A 23,080-nucleotide genomic window follows, 5' to 3' on the forward strand; every position below is an offset into this window, starting at 1 on the left:
GCACACCGAGGATGCAACGAGCATCTGCACTGATGGCAAACACGGGTGCTATTCGTTGGTTATCAAGTTTGGACATGAAATATTCTCATCCCAAAAGAAGGAAGCTGTTCCTTTATTACTTGCCCCCATCACTTGCTCTATGTTAGGAAGTTGCCCTGAATCAGAGCGCTCCTGCTAGGGCATGGCGATACACGGCAACGTTTTGTTGGAGGTCTCCCTTCTTCCCTCCTATTATGAAAGCAGAGGCTGCTGGCTACCAATCTAACTTGGTGGCTACCCAGAATGCATCTGTTCCAGAACATCTTGTAACGGATTAAACTCTATCCAGTGACCTAAGCCATTTGATTTAGTGCGTGTTGCCACTATCATAACTTGGGAAACTATTTCATCTGAGCTTGCTTTTTAGACATTTTATTTCCCAAGCATGGTTACGTCTCCAAACTACTTTGAGATGAATACTTTAAGATTTTGCTTTACTTTAAGATTTAACAGTCAATTTTCTTGTGAAGATTGTGTTTTACATACTTTGCATGCAAGGCAAACAGAACACCACCACAGAAAAATAGGAGTATTTACTCAACATTTAATGGAACTGCTAATAAGATTTCTTGAGAGAGAGTGGTGGCAAATACATAGTACTTTCATCATATTCAATAACCATTTCCTACTTAGGTTTCAGTAGTAGAAAGAAATAGAGGCTCCTGGGTCCTTTCATAAACACCACTAGTTAACTTAATTGTACTTGATGAATACAACGCTAAAGCCCATTTCATAACATCACCTTTAGCGCTGTACAGCTGGTTTTAGTGTGACTCAGCCTGAAAGGCTGCTGCCCCTTTGGTCACAGAGGCAAAGTAGTCCCATGTACTACGCAATACAAGAAGCTAACAGTAACAGTTCAAGAAAATTTGGTCAAGTCTGCAAACTACATTTGAAATTGTTTGTGCAATCATCTCATTACTAAGAGCATTCAATAGCAGGCACGGATGTACCAATAAAGCAGGTAATTAATGGATTGCTACACAGAATAAACAGCTGGTGGATACAATAATAGCATTCAGTGTTGAATTTAGAGACGACTTTTAGACTCTTCAGGGTTTAAGCCCTCTCCCGCATCTTGATGAGCATCTAGTCATGCGCAGGACAGAAACTCCACAGCAGTCTCCTTTTCCTCGGTTAATTCCTTAGCGGTTCCATCCATCTTCTCACGAGAGAAATCATTAATAGGAAGCCCTTCAACAAACTTCCATGTTTTATCCTGTGAAGAATACATTGGTAAGACTAAACCACATCAAAAATTAACTCTGCAACGTTATAGTATAAATGTGCAATCAGTGCACTGAATAGTTTAAGCCTAGCTTGAGACTAGCCTGGATATTAGCTAAAGGGCATAACACCACACAGACTTTATTAAATTAGTTTGTCATTCCCCCTCCCCAGGGAGATGAGGGTTTTTTTTTGGGGGGGGGGAATTCTAGGGATCTATCAAGGAATTCTTCACCCACTCACCAAATTAGAATCCCAAGGATTCTTTGGGGTAAAGCTCTGAGTGTTGAACTGCTATAAAGCCAATGTAAAGTGTTGCATAATCTAAGACTTGAGTATATCCTGTGCTTGCAGTTGTACCCAACTTTTTACACATTTTAGGGATAACATCTGAACTGCTGTTATCAGGCCAGGATCTCTTCTTGATCATCCCAGAGTGCAGGACACGGAATAATGGGCTCAAGTTATAGGAAGCCTGATTCCGGCTGAACATCAGGAAAATCTCCTGACTGTTAGAGCGATACGACAATGGAACCAATTACTATAGGGAAGTAGTGGGCTCTCCCACACTGGAGGCATTCAAGATGAGGCTGGACAACTATTTGTCAGGGATGCTTTGACTTAGATTCTTGCCTTGAGCAGGGGGTTGGACTCGATGGTCTTATAGGCCCCTTCCAACCCTACTATTCTATGATCCCACAGAAATCTTTAATGTGCAGAGTGCTTTATAATTGCCTTGCTCACATTAGCCTCAGGAGTTCAACTTAATCAGTGCAGATTTATAGGCACTGCTATTTTGCTGTAAAATCCTGAAGGGGACTCCAAGCTACAAGCCCTACCCAAGCATGAAGGAGGACACTAGATATTGCCCATGACATCAGTATTTATAACCAATGAATATGAGGTATACATAGGATCACACTTCATCAGAGGTGTTTCAAAAATTGCATACATTTCTTACGTACCTTTATTACAACAGGAAATGAATAGATCAAATCTTCAGGTACAGCATAGGAATTTCCATCAGAAATAACACCCATGGAAACAAATTCGCCCTATGTAAAATAAACAGAAGTAATCAGTGTCGTGCTTACGCCCCAATCACTAATTCACATTGCAGCACAGTCTTTCCCAACCTGGTGCCCTCCAAATTTGTTGGACTCCCAGCACCCCCCAATCAGCCAGGCTGGGGATGGATGTTGTAGTACTTTGTGTGAAAATATATTTCAGAAGGAAGGTTCTGCATATTGCAACATTTCATTGTATTCTACAGAGATCAAATAATTTCCTCTTTTACACTTAAGATCACTTCTCACGTTTGTGTCTACTCTTCTGCAAGATGTTCAATGGAAAGATATACAGGATTATCAGTTTCGTGCCCAATATATACCGAGCGAACACCTCTCTGAATAGCTATTGTCAAGACAAACATCTTCATGGGTTGTGGCAAGACTTACCTCTGGAGTGCCAAACCAGATGTCTCGTATATGATCACAGATGGCTTTGGCTGCCGACATTGCACTCGAGAGCTTTCTCGCTTTAATTACAGCTGCCCCCCGCTGCTGAACAGTCTGTATTATTGACAGAAGGAAATGACTGAATTACATGTACCTAGTTCTATAATTATTAAGCATGTTTAGCAAGTCCAAGACTAGCTGTTCTCTCTAGTTATGGACAAAAACCTTCCCAATATATCATTAATTGTAGTATCTTAAGTCACGAGAACAGTACTAAACTCAGGTTGAATGTAGTCAGATATAATAACTGCGAACTAGGATACAGTATCCCCTTCATGGATCACTGCCTTGTTGTGGCGAAGGGGCTTGCGTAACTCACTGGAGCCATAAGCTATGCCGTGCAGGGCCACCCAAGACGGACAGGTCATGGCAGAGAGTTCTGACAAAATGTGGTCCACTGGAGAAGGAAATGGCAACCCACTCCAGTATTCTCGCCAAGAAAACCCCATGGGACGTATCACAAGGCTAAAAGAGATGACGCCGGAAGATGAGCCCCTCAGATCCGAAGGTGTCCAGTATACTACTGGGGAAGAGCAGAGGGAATTTCCAAATAGCGCCAGAAAGAGTGAAGCGGCTGGGCCAAAGCCGAAAGGACACTCAGCTGTGGATGTGTCTGGTGGTGAAAAGAAAGTCCGATGCTGTAAAGAACAATATTGTTTAGGAACCTGGAATGTAAGATCAATGAATGAAGGTAAGCTGGAGGTGGTCAAGTATGAGATGGCAAGATTGAACATCGACATCTTGGGAATCAGCGAACTCAAATGGACAAGCATGGGTGAATTTAATTCAGGTGACCATCATATCTACTACTGTGGGCAAGAATTCCTTAGAAGAAATGGAGTAGCACTCATAGTCAACAAAAGGGTGGGAAAAGCAGTACTGGGGTACAATCTCCAAAACGATAGAATGATCTCAGTACGAATCCAAGGCAAACCATTCAACATCACAGTAATTCAAGTCTATGCCCCAACCACTGAGGCCGAAGAAGCTGAGGTTGATCGGTTCTATGAAGACCTACAACACCTTCTAGAACTAGCACCAAAAAAAGATGTCCTCTTCACCATAGGGGACTGGAATGCTAAAGTAGGAAGTCAAGAAATCACCGGGATAACAGGCAAGCATGGCCTTGGTGCACAAAACGAAGCAGAATAAAGGCTAATAGAGTTTTGTGAAGACAACACACTGATCATAGCAAACACGCTTTTCCAACAGCACAAGAGGCGACTCTACACATGGACATCACCAGATGGTCAATATCGAAATCAGATTATGTCCTTTGCAGTCAAAGATGGAGAAGCTCTATTCAGGCAGTAAAAACAAGACCTGGAGCTGACTGTGGCTCAGATCATGAGCTGCTTGTTGCAGGACTTCTTAAATGAACAATGCACAGAAATCGAGGAAAACAACAGAATGGGAAAGACTAGAGATCTCTTCAAGAAAATTGGAGATATTAAGGGAACTTTTTGTGCAAAGACGGGCATGATGAAGGACAAAGAAGGCAGGGACCTAACAGAAGCAGATGAGATTAAGAAGAGGTGGCAAGAATACACAGAAGAACTATACAGGAAAGATCTTAATGTCCCTGAAAGCCATGATAGTGCGATCACTGAACTTGAGCCGGACATCCTCAAGAGTGAAGTCAAGTGGGCCTTTGGAAGCATTACTAACAACAAAGCTAGTGGAGATGACAGTATTCCAGCTGAGCTATTTAAAATCCTAAAAGATGATGCTGTTAAAGTGCTGCACTCAATATGCCAACACATTTGGAACACTCAACAGTGGCCACAAGACTGGAAAAGGTCAGTTTACATTACAATTCAAAAGAAGGGCAATGCCAAACAGTATTCAAACTACCGTACAATTGCGCTCATTTCACATACCAGCAAGGTGAAGCTCAAAATCCTACAAGCTAGGCTTCAGCGGTATGCGAACCAAGAACTACTGGAAGTACAAGCTGGGTTTCGAAGAGGCAGAGGAACTAGAGATCAAATCGCCAACATTCGCTGCATCATGGAGAAAGCAAAAGAATTCCAGAAAAATGTCTATTTCTGCTTCATTGACTATGCTAAAGCCTTTGATTGTGTGGATCACAACAAACTGTGGCAAATTCTGAAAGAGATGGGAGTACCAGACCACCTTACCTGTCTCCTGAGAAACCTGTATGAGGGTCAAGAAGTAACAGTAAGAACCAGACATGGAACAACCGATTGGTTCAAAATTGGGAAAGGAGTACGACAAGGCTGCATATTGTCACCCTGCTTATTTAACTTATATGCAGAGTACATCGTGAGAAACGCCAGGTTGGATGAATCAGAGGTCGGAATTAAGATTGCTGGGAGAATTATCAACAACCTCCGATATGCAGACGATACCACCCTAATGGCAGAAAGCGAAGAGGATCTCAAGAGCCTCTTGTTGAGGGTGAAAGAGGAGAGTGCAAAAGCTGGTTTGAAACTCAACATTAAGAAAACTAAGATCATGGCATCTGGCCCCATCACTTCCTGGCATATAGAAGGGGAAGAAATGGAAGCAGTGACAGATTTTACTTTCTTGGGCTCCAAGATCACTGCAGAAGGTGACTGTAGCCATGAAATTAAAAGACGCTTGCTCCTTGGGGGGAAAGCTATGGCACACCTAGACAGCATAGTAAGAAGCGGAGACATCACCTTGCCGACAAAGGTCCATATTATCAAAGCTATGGTTTTCCCAGTAGTAATGTATGGCTGTGAGAGCTGGACTGTAAGGAAGGCTGAGCGCCGAAGAATCGATGCTTTCGAGCTGTGGTGCTGGAGAAGATTCTTACAAGTCCCATGGACTGCAAGGAGGTCAAAATCAGTCAATCCTAAAGGAAATCACCCCTGACTGGCTACCTAATGCGAAGAGAAAACTCCCTGGAAAAGACCCTGATGCTGGGAAAGACTGAAGGCCAAAGGAGAAGGGGACGGCAGAGGATGAGATGGCTAGATAGCATCACCGATGCAATGAATATGAACTTGAGCACACTCCGGGAGAGAGCGGAGGACAGGAAGGCCTGGCGTGCTCTGGTCCATGGGGTCACGAAGAGTCGGACACGACTTAACGACTGAACAACAACAAGGATACAGTATAGCTCAGTTGCCGAGAAGCCATCTTAACACCATGAAACATTGTCATTTACCCATAAACCGTTGCCTGGACTAGTGGGCAAGAGCATCTTAGAGCTAGTTCAGACATCGCAAAGATTTAGGGCAGAACTACAAGTAGTCTGGTTCTGGCTTTGTTAGATTCATTGCTCAACCCGTTTTGCATCCTTTGCATTACTCAACCCATTTTGCAACATATCTTCGTCCCAAATCAGTGTAGCTAAGATACCAGTATTCTATTAAGTATTATCAGAAAGCACATCAAATTATTTAACCCAAACACAAGTAAATGTTCTTCCATCTTATTTGATGGAATCCTCCTTTGCTTATGTTACATGCAAAATGTCTGTAATGTAGAGGGTGCACAACACTCACTGCTGTTCCTCATAGTAAGTCAGCAACGGTCCTGATGTATAATACTGCTCTTCTCATGCTGGAACATTTACTACTCCTGTTACACAGCTGCGATAAACTGACAAGAACTGGAAAAGATTTAAGAAATCCAAGTCATAACTTACTGTAATGAAGTCACCCTTCAGCCAGTTATCATTTTTCACAGCTTCATAAACGCCAACATCTTTCCCTTGCACTTTCACCTTGGCATGGTTAACATCCGGATACTGAGTAGAGGAGTGATTACCCCAGATGATTACATTCTTCACATCCTTAGCAGTTACGCCAACTTTTAGAGCAATCTAGTTGATTGAGGGAAAAAGAAAATGTCAGTATTGGCTTAGCAATTTCAAATATTCCAGTGCCTTTTTTTTAGTCAAATACACTGCTTTCAACACTACAGTTTAGATTAGGAAACATGAACAGTGCCCTCTGGAACCCAGAAGACCATTCCTACCTGTGCTTTAGCTCTGTTGTGATCCAGACGAGTTAAACAGCTGAAATTCTCCTTTGGTATGGATGGAGCAGATTTCGAAGCAATCAAGCAATTGGTGTTTGCTGGATTGCCTACCACAAGAACCTGGAAAGGAGAGAAAGGAAAGTTAAGACTTATTTACAGTCAGGGTGTTGAATGATCAACCAAAGTTATTTCATCATATGCACATTTAAACAGGATGAATGGCAAATTACTCAAACTGGAATAAAGGAGAAGCCCAGGCTGGGACGTTTTTGCCATACGTCCCTGAGGGGACCTTAAGCAGCCTGACAGAATTGTGTTCTGGTGTTTATTAACATTTTTGTTTTTTGTGGTAACATTTGCTTGTTGTTTCTGCATTTAAAAACTGTAAACCATCTTGGGTTCCTTGGCAGAAAGGCAGTACAGAAATGTATTAAATAACCTGTAATCTGCTCCCAATTTTTTTTAAGAAGCAGCTTTTAAAGTATTTTCAGTTCTCATTTGCTATTACAGCAATACACCAGAACCCAAAACGTATGCCCTTAATTTTTAGCCTCAGCAATTAGAACTACACAAGAGTGGGGCAAGACTCCCCACCCCTCTCAATAAATAAATAAATATATATAAAAAATAAAGCAATGGGTATCATCTATATTGGACACTACATATATTTCAGCAAAAAATCTTTTCTTTTCTTTTTTAGAGACTCTAGTAGTAAAGAACTTCACTTTCAATTACAGAAATGGCAACTCTGTTTCTGTAATATATTTCTAGAGCATTTTAGGGCCCAAAGCACTCCACAAACATAATCACAGTGATCCTTATAACAGTCCTATAAGGCAGGCCATAATTAAAATCTCTATATTATAGATGGGCGTGAGAGTAACTGAGTGAACCAACAGCCTCCTGCATCACAGCTCATTCTCTTACCCACTGCTTTACACCAGCTATATTCACCTTAACAGTCTTCTTTGCATACTTGTCCAATGCTGCACCTTGGGACTTAAAAATTTTCACATTTGCCTTGAGTAGATCTTTCCGTTCCATACCCTCTTTCCTTGGCATGGAGCCAACCAGGACAGCTACATCAATGTCTTTGAATGCAACATCTTCTTTGTCAGTTGAAATTACCTCTAAGTAGAGAGGAAGAAACCAACCATTATATTTGAAAAATGAGCTCATGCTAGTATCTTGATGACTTATATTTGATCACAGCTCTGATCAAAATCCCCATGGAAATCAAAAAGGTCTGGTAAGGTTTATATTCAAGTGCCAATTTATCATTTCCTAGGCAAATCCTTCAGCCTAGGGAAGTCAGGAAATATATTAATGCATTGTACTGAAGTGAGTTAGCTTCATGGCTTTCATTATCTGATCTTATCCAGCTGCCATCCCAGCTGGCTGTGCAGAGTGAGATGAGAGGGAGAGCAGGGCCATTTCACTAGGCCTGCCAAAATAATTATTTTCCCCTCTTCCCTCCCCATTCCGTTTTCCTTGTGTGAGCGTCTTTTTAGATTGTAAGCCTACTTGTTGAATTGATAAGCCACTCTGGGAGCCTTTTTGGCTGAGGAGCAGCATAAAAATATTTCAAATAAACATCTAAGCTTTCTTTGATACACGTTAAAACACAATTCTTTCTTTCTCCCAACTTCTTTCAAAGGTACAGGAAATAATGATTTAGCGCCAGTTGACTGGTTTAGCATAACCCAAGGCAGAAGTCTTCGCCGCTGAGGTGAACTGCACTACACTAAAGTAGAAATCATGGAATCAACATGAAACAAGTTTCTTCTCAATTAGCCTTCTTTTTAACTGGAAAAATGGTTCATTTGGGAAAATCTGTGAGTGCAGTACTAGACAAAGCCCATCAGTGGGGTTTTAAGCCTTTTTAAGTTCTTTTCTTCCAATACTCCAGACAAAGCTTCCCACAGTTTGCTTTAACTGTTAGGCTTTTAAGCCTCTGGTACTCCATTCCTTATCCAAACCAACATCTCTCCAGTTTACAAAATGGCTGCATGATCCTTGTACATCCTGCCATAATGAGCACTGAATGCTGCAAAACTGGCAGTGTCTCTTGCGTTGGCCCAATGGTCTATACACACCAAACCCGAGGATCTGCAGAGAGAGCACATTTTAGGATCAGACCACAAGATCAGTTTTGACTGGTTGTCACCTCTTAACAGAGGATGAGCGCAGTCTTGCAATTCCATAAGTACACCATCCAGTACAGTCATCATGGGGGTGATATCCAGCAGCACAAGAGCAAGAGGCTGCAAAACAATAAACATTGTGGAAATTACTTAGATATACAAACATGTGGCAAGATCAAACAGATTATGTGCAAGACCAGGCTGACTCGATTCCTTTCATTTTGTGGTCAGAACTGTATGGATCACCACATTCATTAAGTACAAAATATATACAAGACTAATCTATAACTTTCTACCCTACAATTGTACCAGAAACATATCCAGCAAGCAGCACAGTAATGGAAACTTTATTTCCACATAATGGAACCTCATTCCCCTCTAAAAGTTAGTCCTTCTAAGAAACTAAAGCCAACTGAGTAGGATTCAATGATGCTGTCAGGATTGATTCTGGGTGCAGGGATAGTTAGCAGCTCAGATTCAGAAGAGGAGCCGCCAGAACTGGGGGAGGCATTTTCACAAGCCAGTTCAGGTATGGGTAGGCGTGCTTCTCAGGTTACCAACTCCCAGATGGCAGGGCATGAAGCTTCCTCCTCACCCCGCTCTGTGAGGAGCAGGAGAAGGAGCGGCTTGAGGACTGTGACCTAAGAGATGCAGAGCTAAGAGGGAAGCATCGGGGGGGCAGAGCTCAGACGGCCGAACCGGTTAGGGATGTGTGAGAGGCTATGCAGGGAAGCAGCACGCGAGGGGCGGGACCTCCCTTCCTAAGTTAGCCTAGCCAGAAAGCCTCCCTTTCAAACTGCTGGCAGCTTTAAGTGATGCCATTTGAATCCCCTGGAAGCATTCCTTTGTAGCTGGAGAATCTTCGAGGATTTGCAACTGCAATGAACCTGTGAATAATGAATTAAAGGTGTGAGACTGAAGCCTCTCCTTTTGTGTGTGTGTGAGTTAGGGATGTCAGAGAAATCTGGACATACAGACTTAGACACAAGATTCATGACTCTATTTGCGTCTAAGTCTATGGGCACATCCTCCCGATCACCATTTTTTTTAAAAAAAAATACATGGCAATCGACAGGGACAGGGAGGAGGCGAATGGCTCTGGCTGGCAGGAGGGAAGGTAAGTGGCCCCCAAGCCAGTCCCCGTCCCCCTCCCCCGGAATCCGAGTGGAGTGGAGCTGCTCTGGAGGATCCCAGGGGGAGGGACGGGTCGCCTCCCCCCCATGGATTCCCCACTGGAACAGACGATGGGGAATCTGTACACCCCTAGTGTGAGTGCTTAAGGAAAGAGGGGGCCAAGGGAATCGTGACAGATGCCTTATCCGTGCTACGAGGTCCTACACCAACTGCAGAGTTGACCTTCAGGTTCTTCACTGCTTACAAGTATGTTGTAATTCCTTTTATCCATTACCTGATCCTGGCCAAAGACATCACCCTTAGCGATGCTGTAGAGTAGAGAATATGCAATCTGTCCAGCAGCGCCAGTCACTAGGACTTTGATTGGTTGGGACTGCAAGAGAAAGGGTATTTGCACATTTTAGTAAACACTTTTTGTTGTTGTTTATTTGTTCAGTCGCTTCCGACTCTTCGTGACTTCATGGACCAGCCCATGCCAGAGCTTTCTGTCGGCTGTCGCCCCGCCCAGCTCCCCCAAGGTCGAGTCCGTCACCTCCAGAATATCTAGATAACACGTTTTCTCTTGTTACTTAAGCATGTACTGTGTTCTTAAGCACGCTACAGAAAGTGTTCTTTCTGTAGCATGAAATTTGTAATGGTTAGTGGTTAGGATATATCTTTTCAGAAAGGCTATTATAAATCTGTCTCCTGGTGTAGTCAAAAGGGCAAGATCAGCAGACTTCCAGGAACTGTAATAATTTAGTCCTAGGATAGCCAAGACTTGTTGCTTTAAAATTATAAATGGAATGAAAAGGTTCAAAATAGAAAGCTCTATCCAGTATACAGGGATCTCCTAGATGTTCCATGCTAGTTTAAACATAGGCTATTTTAAAGAACTACAGTGTTTTGGAGAAAGTCCAGTAAATTTACAGAAGTTAAGAAACGGGGAGACTATTTTTAACTTAAGGTCATCATAAAGTAAGACAAGGGGAAAAATGCTAAGTATTCTTCATAGCCCAAAATTGAGATATACTAGATCAGGGTGGGCAAACGGTAGATTGGGATCTACTGTAGATCTCTGGATGATCTGCAGTAGGTAGGCAAGGGGTTCCTACTCCCAATTGTTTTAACAGTGGCAACAAAATGTTGAGAATTTTGGTGGAAATAAAGGAGTGAATTTGTATGTGAAAGGACTACAAGCTCAATTCTGGTCCCAAAACAAATTCCTGGGCTGCCCATATGCTCAGAGGCACCCTGCTCTCCTGCCCACCACTATTTTGTACCTGGTGGACACCAGGGTTCCCATTTTTTTTTAAAGCCCTAGTACATCTAGCAAGCCTGTTGTCTGCTCACCCCTATCATAGGTAGAACAGAAACTGCCTCAGAACTTGACTCTGTGTGACAGAAAAATACAGAAAGAAGCACTTTGAAATCTACAGTTAAATGTCTAACTGCAGGCAGTCAGACAGGGAAACTGCAGAGGATGCATGTATATATGTAACGGAGTTAATATGGTTCCCTTTTTAACACTGATGAACTTAGGGCTGTCAGTTAGGGCTTTTAAAAAAGGTATTAGTTATGCCCATATAAGAAAGGCAACATACAGGCACTTGGGTCAGTTCATCATTACCAAGTGCAGGCCGTCCTTCAGAGCTGCTCTGCTATATCAAAGCAGGAGAGATTTAAGCTTCGCACAGCACTTGGATTGAAATGCTTGAACAAAACAATAAAGAAGGTATAAACAAGATGCAGTTTTTGACAGAAAACCCTCCCTGCCTGTTACATGATTCGTGATATATAATATATAATACTGGATGGCAGATATTTGAAGCCAATATGAGCTACAGTCATCCTTAAAAAGATTTTCTTCCCAATGAAGAGAAGTTAAATAATTGGGGGGAATATTCACAATTGCCTCTAAACAGGATTGGTTAGAGAAATACAAGTTCATTTTTACATTATGATTCATTACTAGTAAGGAATCTATTGTTGATGAAAGCAATTATGGCAGAAGGCCATATAATGCTAACTATATGCATGGATACATGTTTACGTAGTCTGGCCTTGATCTGATTTGTGTTTGTAAACCCTCCCCGAACTGAAAAGGCAGGGGGAACAGTTGCAGGAACTGGAGTTTACAAACTAATCTTTTCCCCACCCCATTTTCTAAAACCTCCACAGAGCAAGTAGAGTGGTAGAATAATAATGTTCAATTCCTTCATGAGAGATAGAAGTGGAGTAATAAAGTCTCAAGATCAAAATAGTCTTATCTCCCTTATAGCATAAAACATTATTGGCTGTACCACATATTTGAATGCTTTTCCTAGCCCTCTTCCTGAAATGCTAGCTTCCTATGTGCAGGGATTACACACACACACACACCAATTATGCAATCCCTCAGTCACAGGTTGACTATCTCAGAGGACAAACACAAGGATAGGAATCTACAGTAAGCACTGCACTTCTGAATACTGCTACAAGGATGTCGAAGAAATTGCCTATTTTCTCCACTCCTCCCAACACCTTTGCCAGTGGAAATGCTGCTGGAATGAGTTTCGAACTCAGCAGTCATATCATGTAAAATATAAATAAGTATCAAAGAAACTTGTGAGGCAATATTTGTTGAGGCAATATTTGTGAGACAGTGTAATTATAAGGACAAAAGCTGCAGCTTTACAGAGAGACAGAGGTGCAAGGAAAGAGGAGGACAAGCAGAGCAAAGGGCTGGATGTGCCTGACCTTGCAAGCTAAGCAGGGTCACCTTGCCGACAAAGGTCCGTCTAATCAAAGCTATGGTTTTCCCAGTAGTAATGTATGGCTGTGAGAGCTGGACTATAAGGAAGGCTGAGCGCTGAAGAATGGATGCTTTCAAACTGTGGTGCTGGAGAAGACTCTTACGAGTGCCCTGGACTGCAAGGAGGTCAAATCAGTCCATCCTAAAGGAAATCAACCCTGAGTGCTCATTGGAAGGACAGATCCTGAAGCTGAAGCTCAAATATTTTGGCCACCTAATGTGAAGAGAAAACTCCCTGGAAAAGACCCTGATGCTGGGAAAGATTGAAGGCAAAAGGAGAAGGGGACGGCAGAGGATGACATGGCTAGATAGCATCACCGATGCAATGAATATGAACTTGAGCATGCTCCGGGAGAGAGCGGAGGACAGGAAGGCCTGGCGTGCTATGGTCCGTGGGGTCACGAAGAGCCGGACACGACTTAACAAAATATACCAATATATGAGAATTCAGTATGTATATTCATCATCTAGGGGCACAAAGGCACCCTAATTAAGTACTTTAGCTTAAATGCAAAGAAACACTGAATAGACAATTCTGCATCCTAAAAGATCTTTGAGACATTCCCCCCTGAAAAGTGTATGGTTGTGGATGGTTTTCTGACAGGAGAAGGAAGAGACTGGAAAAGTTGGAGGAAATGCCAGGGGAAGAGAGGTAGATGCAAGGACACAGGGAACAGGTGGTAGCTGTGATTAAGTGAAGTATTCCCGCCTCCCAATTATCACTATCCAAATCCTCTGCTGTGTTTTTTTTTTGGGGGGGGGGGACTGCCAACATATTTTCATATGCCCCTGCAGCCACATGGACTCAAAACTTACTTTAAAAAATGACTGAAAATAGGATTGTTCATTAAAAGGCATAAACTGCTGGGGAGGGGGGGAGGGAGTTGAGGCTATGAAAATTTCCAGAGCCCCAGAGTTAAGACCTCAAGCAGAATTCAAAACCCGGATGTGTATTGTTATTTTTTTAATTGGGGATTTAATAACTGAAATTGGGAAGAGGACAAAGTGTGTGCATGTAGGAGTGAAAAGGGTTTCACAAGGTTTACAGTACAGGCTGTATTACAGCGGGTGAACTATATTCTGCTTTCTTCCTTAGACTTGGAGGTGCATGTGTCCTGAGATGGGCCATTTGCTATAGAACAGCTTACATATCAACATACAAAGAAATAGTTTAAAATTCAAATCTGATTTCCAGGACCAAATTAAGTTCAAAATACTCTCATGCACACACAGGAAGCATTAGGAATACTATGTGGCATATTCACTGGAGACATTGCATAAGATTATAGTTGCCTAGCAGATTTACGCAAGGGCTAGCCTTATGGACCAATTCTAGTTGGAAGAGCATAAAGCAATAGTGCAATCCTAACAACACTGGGACTCATTTATGAGCTGCTACATGAAGCTCACAGGATCAGGCTGTTAAGACTGTGCAGTCTGTGTTACAAGCAGCTGGGCACAAAGAACATGCATTGGGCAAAGATGATGCGCTCTACCACCGTGTTACAAACTCCAGCGGCACAAAAGATCCCAGAACAGAGAAGTCATTAGTTTTAATCTGCAACACAATCCTGTTACTACACAGGAAAAGATTGGTTCGCTATAACTACTAGAGGACAAAAGAAATGGCATCATTAACAAACTGCCAGTGTTTCATGCTGGCTATTGACGGCAACCATTTCCCTATGATCTTCAACACGGCATTTAATCCCGATGTCAGACCAAAGGGCATATTCCTCAGTAAAAGCAGTAGGAGCATAAAGAGTACAACTCTGTGACATTTTAGATTACACAAGTCAGTAATACCTATTTTGAGAAAGAAATCAGGTCATTGCAGATAATATTCCCGCCTATTAACTAGAAGTTGCAGGCCACAAGGCTAAGGTGTGTCTTGCTGAGCACCTCTCTTTCCTCCCAGCGAGGGAGCATTTGTAAGCTTGTGTACTGCTCCACAGAGGAATTTGCAAATGATTACATAGGCAGGACCTGATTAATATGTAGCGGCAATTTAAGTCACATATTTTATTGGAAAGTGGCAAATTTCAAAACGTTGAGACTGTAGTCCTCGCCAGAATTTGGAAATGAAGTCTGTGCCTACTTGTGAAGCACCTTGAAAGTCATAAGACATTCCAGTAGCAGCACCCGGGTCACACACTGCAGCAATTGCAAAGTGCAAGGCAACGAACGGGGCACTGTCACCGGGCAAGTCTGGCAGCTCCTCCTGCAGCTGTCCCCACAAATGCCATATCTAAGTACCTTAGCTATGAATCACAGTCAGCGCCTTCTAGTTTGAGACAAAGTCCCCACCTCACACAAATTTTGGGAGGCTACCTATCTCTTCCGTCCAACTGGCAAAAGCAGTAGGAGACCCGGTTCTAATTTTTAAAACACTGGTACTGCAGAATAGCAAAGAGCTGTACGGGCCTTTCCTTCCACCCCAGCCTCCCGCACCCGCAGAGGCTCACGACAGCACCTGTCACAAAAGCCAAGCAGCCTAACCCAGATAAGTTCCCAATTTCTTAGGGGGCTACTCTGGCTGCCATATGGGGAACAAGCAACTCAGGGCTTGCTTGGGTTCATCCCAATTCTCAGGCATTAACAATGGAACATCTACCGCTTAAAAGAGTCACTCCTTAATTACAGCGGGGTTCATAACTCAGCACCACACACCTGCATTCCCCATTTCCAAAGCCCTTTCTAACCTCCCTAGCCCATGCTCAGAGTACTTCCCCAGAAAACTCTCTTTCAGACAAGGGCTGCCATCGCCTGCCCTCCACCAACGTTAACAAAGTGTCTCAGCCAGTGCTCGAATTCAGAGTGCATGGTAATTTCTTTAAAAAATGAAATCCATAAAGCCCCAAGCCGACTCCTGATTTTAATCAAATCACAGCCAGCCAGTGTGGTGTAGTGTAATGGCTAGAGTGCTGGACTGGGAGCTGGGAGACACGGGCTCTAGTCCCCACTCGGCCATGGAAGCTCACTGGGTGACTTTGGGCCAGCCACAGACTCTCAGCCCAACCCACCTCACAGGGTTGTTGTTGTGAGGCTAAAATGGAGAGGAGGAGGAGGAGGATTATGTACACCGCCTTGGGTTCCTTGAGGAGGAAACAAGGCGGGATATAAATGCAGTAAATCAGCAAGTCATACACACACACACCCTGCATAGCCTTCTAGAAGGAATAGCTAAGGGCACAATCCTATGCAGGTTTAGACAGAAAAATGTCCTTCAACTCCCAGCATTCTTCAGCCACTATGTGTTGGACTTCAGCTCCCATTACCCCCCAGCTGTAGATTATGGGAGCTGTAGTCCAACACATGCTGGCTGAGGAACGCCGGGTGTTGTAGGACATTTTCCTGTGTACACCTGCGTAGGATCGCACCCTGACGTCGGCGTCCTCAGAGTTAATGGGGCCTGGGTCCCCTGGCCCCCCGCTGTAATTCAAGCACTGAGCCCTCAACAACGGATGGAGAAAATTAGCAGTTTCGCCCATTCCCCACAGCCCCTCGCCCCATGCACAGGATTCCCCCCCACAGCCCCTCGCCCCCCCAGGATTCCCCCCCCAGCCCCTCGCCCCCCCCAGGATCCCCCCCACGGCCCCTCGCCCCCCCCAGGATCCCCCCCACGGCCCCTCGCCCCCCCACAGGATGCCCCCCACAGCCCCTCGCCCCCCCCAGGATCCCCCCCACAGCCCCTCGCCCCCCCCAGGATCCCCCCCACGGCCCCTCGCCCCCCCCAGGATCCCCCCCACGGCCCCTCGCCCCCCCACAGGATGCCCCCCACAGCCCCTCGCCACAGGATGCCCCCCACAGCCCCTCGCCCCCCCCAGGATCCCCCCCACAGCCCCTCGCCCCCCCCAGGATCCCCCCCACAGCCCCTCGCCCCCCCACAGGATGCCCCCCACAGCCCCTCGCCCCCCCCACAGGATGCCCCCCACAGCCCCTCGCCCCCCCACAGGATCCCCCCCCAGCCCCTCGCCCCCCCAGGATCCCCCCACAGCCCCCCGCCCCCCCAGGATCCCCCCCACAGCCCCCGGCCCCCCCACAGGCCGCCCTGCTCCCCCCGGGGGCCCAGAGCTCCCGCCAGCAATAACAACGGGCCCCCTTCCGCCCCCGCCGAGCGCGGCTGCACCGACCATGGCGGCAGCGGGGCAGCGACCGGCGCCCGCCTCGAGGTCACCTCTGGCGCGGCGGCGGCGGGAGGCCGCGCCCCCGCCGTCCCTTGTCGCCTTGCCCCACGGGAGCTGCAGTCCGCCGCTCCGGCCGCGCGGGGAAGGCCGGGCCCAGAGAACCGCCGCTCCCAGCATGCCTCGCGGCCACGCCTCGCCCGCCAGGGGCGGGGAGGAGCGGAGCTCGCCGGGCGCGGCGCGGGGCGGGGCCAAGACGGACCGAGGGGCGGGGCCAAGACGGACCGAGGGGCGGGGCCCCGGGCGAAGGTTTCGCGCTGCGGACACGGCTGAGCGGGATGGACGCGGGGCCTGGCCGCGTGCTGTGCGCGATCGCCGCTTTCCTCAGCCTGGGCCCTTCCACAGGTTTCGGACTACAGCCTCGGTCATCCGCAGACAGCGCAGCCATTGGAGCTCATGGGACTTGTAGTCCAACACCTCTTGAAGGCCCCGGTTGGGAAAGGGCGTTTCCGGAATCCATGCTGTTCCCTTTTAACTGGCTTGTTCCCCGTTTCCCTATTTGAGGAAAACACGGTAACAAAAAAGTATCATAGACTCCTAGGGTTGGAGGGGCCCTGCAAGACCATCGAGTCCAACCCCTGCTCCGTGCAGGAAGCCTGGTTCCCAGGCGGTCCCCATCCCGTCCAAGTACTGACCAGGGCTGACCTTGCTTGGCTTCCGGGATCAGATGAGATCAGGCACTTCCAGTACTTCTTTTGTGGAGGGCTGTGTGTGTCCTGGAGGGAAAGACGGTTTGTCTTTGGGAAAAGGGGAGGAGGCCTGAGGATCTGAGCACCTGTCCGGGGGAGGCAGAGGGGGAGGCTCCTCTGTGGGGCTGGAGGGTGCGTCGCTCCCTCCGTTTCCTGACAATGCTGTGCTGGTTTAGGAGAGGAGAGTTGGTGGGGCAGCACGCAGATCCAGGAGAAAGGGAGCACCAGCAGACCCCGGGGCCATTTTGGGAGGGACACGTCCCAGGGAACTCGGGCCAGCTGGCATCCAGCCCCTGTCTGGTCTAACCCAGGAGACCCACTGCCCTCCCCTCAAGGAGGAACTCCAAAAACTGCTGGCTTCCTCTGGGCCCAGGGGTCCTGGCTCCCCCCTCCCCCTGCTGTGTTCCCATGATAGTCACCCTGCTCTGGCATGAGCTGCACGGGGAACTTGCAGATGGAGGTGGCCATTTCACGGCTTGAAGCCCGGCGGCCCGTGGTGGGCCCTCTCTTCCTGCATGGGGATGACTGAGTTTGGCTTCCCAAGGCTGCAGAGGTTGCCCTCCTGCTGCTTTCTCCCAGCTCCACGGGGTTTGGGAGGCAACCTACCAGTGGGCAGAGGGACGGGGTCTTGGGTCCTTAACAGAGGGACAGTGGAGGGGGTCTCTCTGGGGTCTGACTCAGCGTCGGCCCTGCAAGCTATGTCTGAGGATGCAAGCTCACAACACTGAGAACAACATAATGTCATATATCAGCAAGGTTGTGCAAATCTCCCCGACTCTCTCGGTTCCGTTAAGTCACCTTGCAAGGCTGGACTGCGACACCCGGAGGGCTGGATGGGCCCCCCTGATTTATGGGGTTAGCATGACGTTTCCCTTTTCTTCTCCCCCGCTTTTTCCTCGCAGCGCTCATCAGCGAGTCCTTCCAGCTCTGGGTCCCCCACGGGAAATAAAATAATCCTTCTGACGGCCAGTGAAGCTCTTTCCCTGACTTCTTTCCTTGGCAGATGCAAAACAGAAGGGGTGGAAAAGCCGTGGACAGGAAAGAGGCGACCCCCTTCCCAAGTGGCTGAGGGGTTCCCTCCGGGGTCAGCTGTCTGCAGGGCTGGCCCAAGACGTTTTGCTGCCAGAGGCAGAAGAGCAAATGGCGCCCCTTCCCTGGGCCCACGGGTGGCGCTCCATTGCTCTCCCTGGGAATAAACACACAAAAATAAATAAATAAATAAATAAATAAATAAATGGCAATTTGCTGTCCTTTCATGCCACCCTAAATCAGCCGCCCAAAGAGGCCCCTCACGCCGCCTGTTGATAGGGCTGGCACCGCATTCTTAAAGCAGGGTACTTTGGGCCACCCTGAATCCCTGCCCCAGAAGTCTGAAATGGGACCCCTCACGACTTCCTGTAGTGCAAGTATAGGTTGTTGTTGTTGTTCAGTCGTGTCCGACTCTTCGTGACCCCATGGACCATAGCACGCCAGGCCTTCCTGTCCTGCGCTCTCTCCCGGAGCGTGCTCAAGTTCATATTCATTGCATCGGTGATGCTATCTAGCCATCTCATCCTCTGCCGTCCCCTTCTCCTTTTGCCTTCAGTCTTTCCCAGCATCAGGGTCTTTTCCTGGGAGTTTTCTCTTCGCATTAGGTGGCCAAAATATTGGAGCTTCAGCTTCATTATCTGTCCTTCCAATGAGCACTCAGGGTTGATTTCCTTTAGGATGGACTGATTTGACCTCCTTGCAGTCCAGGGTACTCGTAAGAGTCTTTTCCAGCACCACAGTTCGAAAGCATCAATTCTTCGGCGCTCAGCCTTCCTTATAGTCCAGCTCTCACAGCCATACATTACTACTGGGAAAACCATAGCTTTGATTAGACGGACCTTTGTCGGCAAGGTGATGTCTCTGCTTCTGACTATGCTGTCTAGGTTGGCCATAGCTTTCCTCACAAGGAGCAAGCGTCTTTTAATTTCATGGCTACAGTCACCGTCTGCGGTGATCTTGGAGCCCAAGAAAGTAAAATCTGTCACTGCTTCCATTTCTTCCCCTTCGATATGCCAGGAAGTGATGGGGCCAGATGCCATGATCTTAGTTTTTTTAATGTTGAGTTTCAAACCAGCTTTTGTACTCTCCTCTTTCACCCTCAACAAGAGGCTCTTGAGATCCTCTTCGCTTTCTGCCATTAGGGTGGTATCGACTGCATATCGGAGGTTGTTGATAATTCTCCCAGCAATCTTAATTCCGACCTCTGATTCATCCAACCTGGCGTTTCTCATGATGTACTCTGCATATAAGTTAAATAAGCAGGGTGACAATATGCAGCCTTGTCGTACTCCTTTCCCAATTTTGAACCACTCGGTTGTTCCATGTCTGGTTCTTACTGTTGCTTCTTGACCCTCGTACAGGTTTCTCAGGAGACAGGTAAGGTGGTCTGGTACTCCCATCACTTTAAGAATTTGCCACAGTTTGTTGTGATCCACACAATCAAAGGCTTTAGCGTAGTCAATTAAGCAGAAATAGACGTTTTTCTGGAATTCTCTTGCTTTCTCCATGATGCAGCGAATGTTGGCGATTTGATCTCTAGTTCCTCTGCCTCTTCGAAACCCAGCTTGTACTTCCGGTAGTTCTCGGTTCGTATACTGCTGAAGCCGAGCTTGTAGGATTTTGAGCATCACCTTGCTGGCATGTGAAATGAGCGCAATTGTGCGGTAGTTTGAATACTGTTTGGCGTTGCCCTTCTTTGGAATTGGAATGTAAACTGACCTTTTCCAGTCTTGTGGCCACTGTTGAGTGTTCCAGATTTGTTGGCACATTGAATGCAGCACTTTAACAGCATCATCTGTTAGGATTTTAAATAGCTAGGCTGGAATACTGTCATCTCCGCTAGCTTTGTTGTTACTAATGCTTCCTAAGGCCCACTTGACTTCACTCTCGAGGATGTCCGGCTCAAGTTCAGTGAGCGCACTATCATGGCTATCAGGGACATTCAGATCTTTCCTGTATAGTTCTTCTGTGTATTCTTGCCACCTCTTCTTAATCTCATCTGCTTCTGTTAGGTCCCTGCCTTCTTTGTCCTTTATCATGCCCGTCTTTGCACAAAACGTTCCCTTGAGATCTCCAATTTTCTTGAAGAGATCTCTAGTCTTTCCCATTCTGTTGTTTTCCTCGATTTCTTTGCATTGTTCATTTAAGAAGGCCTTCTTGTCTCTCCTTGCTATTCTCTGGAACTCTGCATTCAGTTGGGTATATCTTCCCCTTTCTCCCTTGCTTTTCGCTTCCCTTCTTTCGTCAGCTACTTGTAAAGCCTCCTCAGACAGCCACTTGGCTTTCTTGCATTTCTTTTTCTTTGGGATGGATTTCATTGCTGCCTCCTGAACAATGTTACGGACCTCCGTCCATAGTTCCTCAGGCACTCTGTCTATCAGGTCTAATCCCTGAAATCTATTCCTCACCTCCACTGTATATTCATCAGGGATATGATTTAGGTCATACCTGAATGGTTTAGTGGTTTTCCCGACGTTCTTCAATTTAAGCCGAAATTTTGCAAGAAGCAGCTCATGATCTGAGCCACAGTCAGCTCCAGGTCTTGTTTTTACTGACTGTATGGAGCTTCTCCATCTTTGGCTGCAAAGGACATAATCAATCTGATTTCGATATTGACCATCTGGTGACGTCCATGTGTAGAGTCGCCTCTTGTGCTGTTGGAAAAGAGTGTTTGCTATGATCAGCATGTTCTCTTGGCAAAACTCTATTAGCTTTTGTCCTGCTTCATTTTGTACACCAAGGCCATGCCTGCCTGTTATCCCGGTGATTTCTTGACTTCCTACTTTAGCATTCCAATCCCCTATGATGAAGAGGACATCTTTTTTTGGTGTTAGTTCTAGGTGTTGTAGGTCTTCGTAGAACCGATCAACCTCAGCTTCTTCGGCCTCAGTGGTTGGGGCATAGACTTGAATTACTGTGATGTTGAATGGTTTGCCTTGGATTCGTACTGAGATCATTCTGTCGTTTTTGAGATTGAGATTTTTGAGATTACCCCAGTACTGCTTTTCCCACCCTTTTGTTGACTATGAGTGCTACTCCATTTCTTCTAAGGGATTCTTGCCCACAATAGTAGATATGATGGTCACCTGAATTAAATTCGCCCATGCCTGTCCATTTTAGTTCGCTGATTCCCAAGATGTCGATGTTCAATCTTGCCATCTCATGTTTGACCACCTCCAGCTTACCTTGATTCATTGATCTGACATTCCAGGTTCCTAAACAATATTGTTCTTTACAGCATCGGATTTTCTTTTCACCACCAGACACATCCACAGCTGAGTGTCCTTTTGGCTTTGGCCCAGCCGCTTCACTCTTTCTGGCGCTACTTGGAAATACCCTCTGCTCTTCCCCAGTAGCATATTGGACACCTTCCGACCTGAGGGGCTCATCTTCCGGCGTCATCTCTTTTAGCCTTGTGATACGTTCCATGGGGTTTTCTTGGCAAGAATACTGGAGTGGGTTGCCATTTCTTTCATGGATGCAAACTGAAGTTGTTGCCCAGACTGGCTGTTGCTTCTGCTCTTAGAACTCGTTTGGACTTGGGCACTGGCCAGCCGTGTACCAAACATTGTAGCTGAGAACGGTGGGGGCGGGTAGCATTTGGCAGTTCTGCTCACTGTAGAAACTATTGTCCAAGAATTGACAGTGCAGCCCAACGTGTGTTTCCTCAGAAGTCACGGCTCCCTTGCTTTCCGTGGGGCTTCCTCTGAGGCTGGTGTGCACAGCACAGGTTCAAGAGGAGCTGCCTGGAGGCTGCGGATGTCTGGGGCTGGGGGAGTGGAGTTGCCTTCCTCCCTTCAAGCGAGGCGTCTGCATCTACTACATGGAATGCAAGGGAGCGTGTGCAGTCAGGATTCTACCCCCTTCTCAGTAAGGTGTCGCGCCCGCTCTGACCTTCCGATTCCCTGCCCAGTGAGTGCAAAGCCACTCGAAGTCAGACAGGAGCTTATTTTTAAATGTTTCAGAATGATTCCACTGGCTTAATATTTAACTGAATTATACTGTTTGATTTATAGCCCCATTTTTAAAATAAAATAATTTTAACTCTGTGTTTATGCTCTTTTGCATTGATGCTGCCCGGCTGGAAGAGATTCTTTAGCATGAGCCCCAAATTGCCCCAGTGTCGTATATGCAGAACACAACTTTCAGAGGGGTTTCATCTTAGGGGGACGTACACACCACTGGGCCTGTAACCAGGGGGGGCTGTGCCCCTCCCAATTATCTCTGCCCCCCTAAGTCTTATTTTTGCAAATAGTTAAAGAACAGTTTGCGGTCTTGTCTTTGAAAGGCCTGCAAACGAGATGAACTGCCCCCTGGTTTTGTGGTGCCCCCTCCCTGAACTTTTAGGCTGGCTATGGGCCTGCACCCC

General features: G+C 46.4%; 2 protein-coding genes across 2 annotated transcripts in view; one reads left to right on the forward strand and one right to left on the reverse strand.

Annotated features, from left to right (window-relative positions):
• The window catches only part of LOC146356729 (H-2 class II histocompatibility antigen, E-S beta chain-like), a 122,141-nt gene that overhangs the window by 61,009 nt on the left and 38,052 nt on the right, over positions 1 to 23,080 (forward strand). The window lies entirely within an intron of this gene.
• On the reverse strand, positions 564 to 17,126 carry LOC146356732 (malate dehydrogenase, cytoplasmic). Its single transcript, XM_084831924.1, has 9 exons — positions 16,943 to 17,126; positions 10,311 to 10,409; positions 8,926 to 9,022; positions 7,713 to 7,888; positions 6,756 to 6,878; positions 6,424 to 6,600; positions 2,724 to 2,837; positions 2,232 to 2,321; positions 564 to 1,258 (listed from the first exon to the last, which is right to left on the reverse strand). Exons 1-9 carry the CDS (start codon positions 17,111 to 17,113, stop codon positions 1,133 to 1,135), a joined length of 1,173 nt encoding a protein of 390 aa, XP_084688050.1. The 5' UTR covers positions 17,114 to 17,126; the 3' UTR covers positions 564 to 1,132.

Source organism: Heloderma suspectum, chromosome 2 (genome assembly GCF_057233095.1).
Source record: "Heloderma suspectum isolate Gila_16-S chromosome 2, 16-S_ref, whole genome shotgun sequence".
NCBI classification, from domain to species: domain Eukaryota; kingdom Metazoa; phylum Chordata; class Lepidosauria; order Squamata; family Helodermatidae; genus Heloderma; species Heloderma suspectum.

Bases quoted from the DNA above. Each gene is read 5' to 3' on its own strand.
- LOC146356732 (XM_084831924.1), bottom strand. From the start codon at position 17,113: ATGCTGGGAGCGGCGGTTCTCTGGGCCCGGCCTTCCCCGCGCGGCCGG. The intron at 2,838-6,423 runs GTAAGTTATGAC...TCAATAATACAG, and splicing joins TGAAGGGTGACTTCATTACA to ACTGTTCAGCAGCGGGGGGC. The intron at 1,259-2,231 runs GTACGTAAGAAA...TATTCTTCACAG, and splicing joins CATTTCCTGTTGTAATAAAG to GATAAAACATGGAAGTTTGT.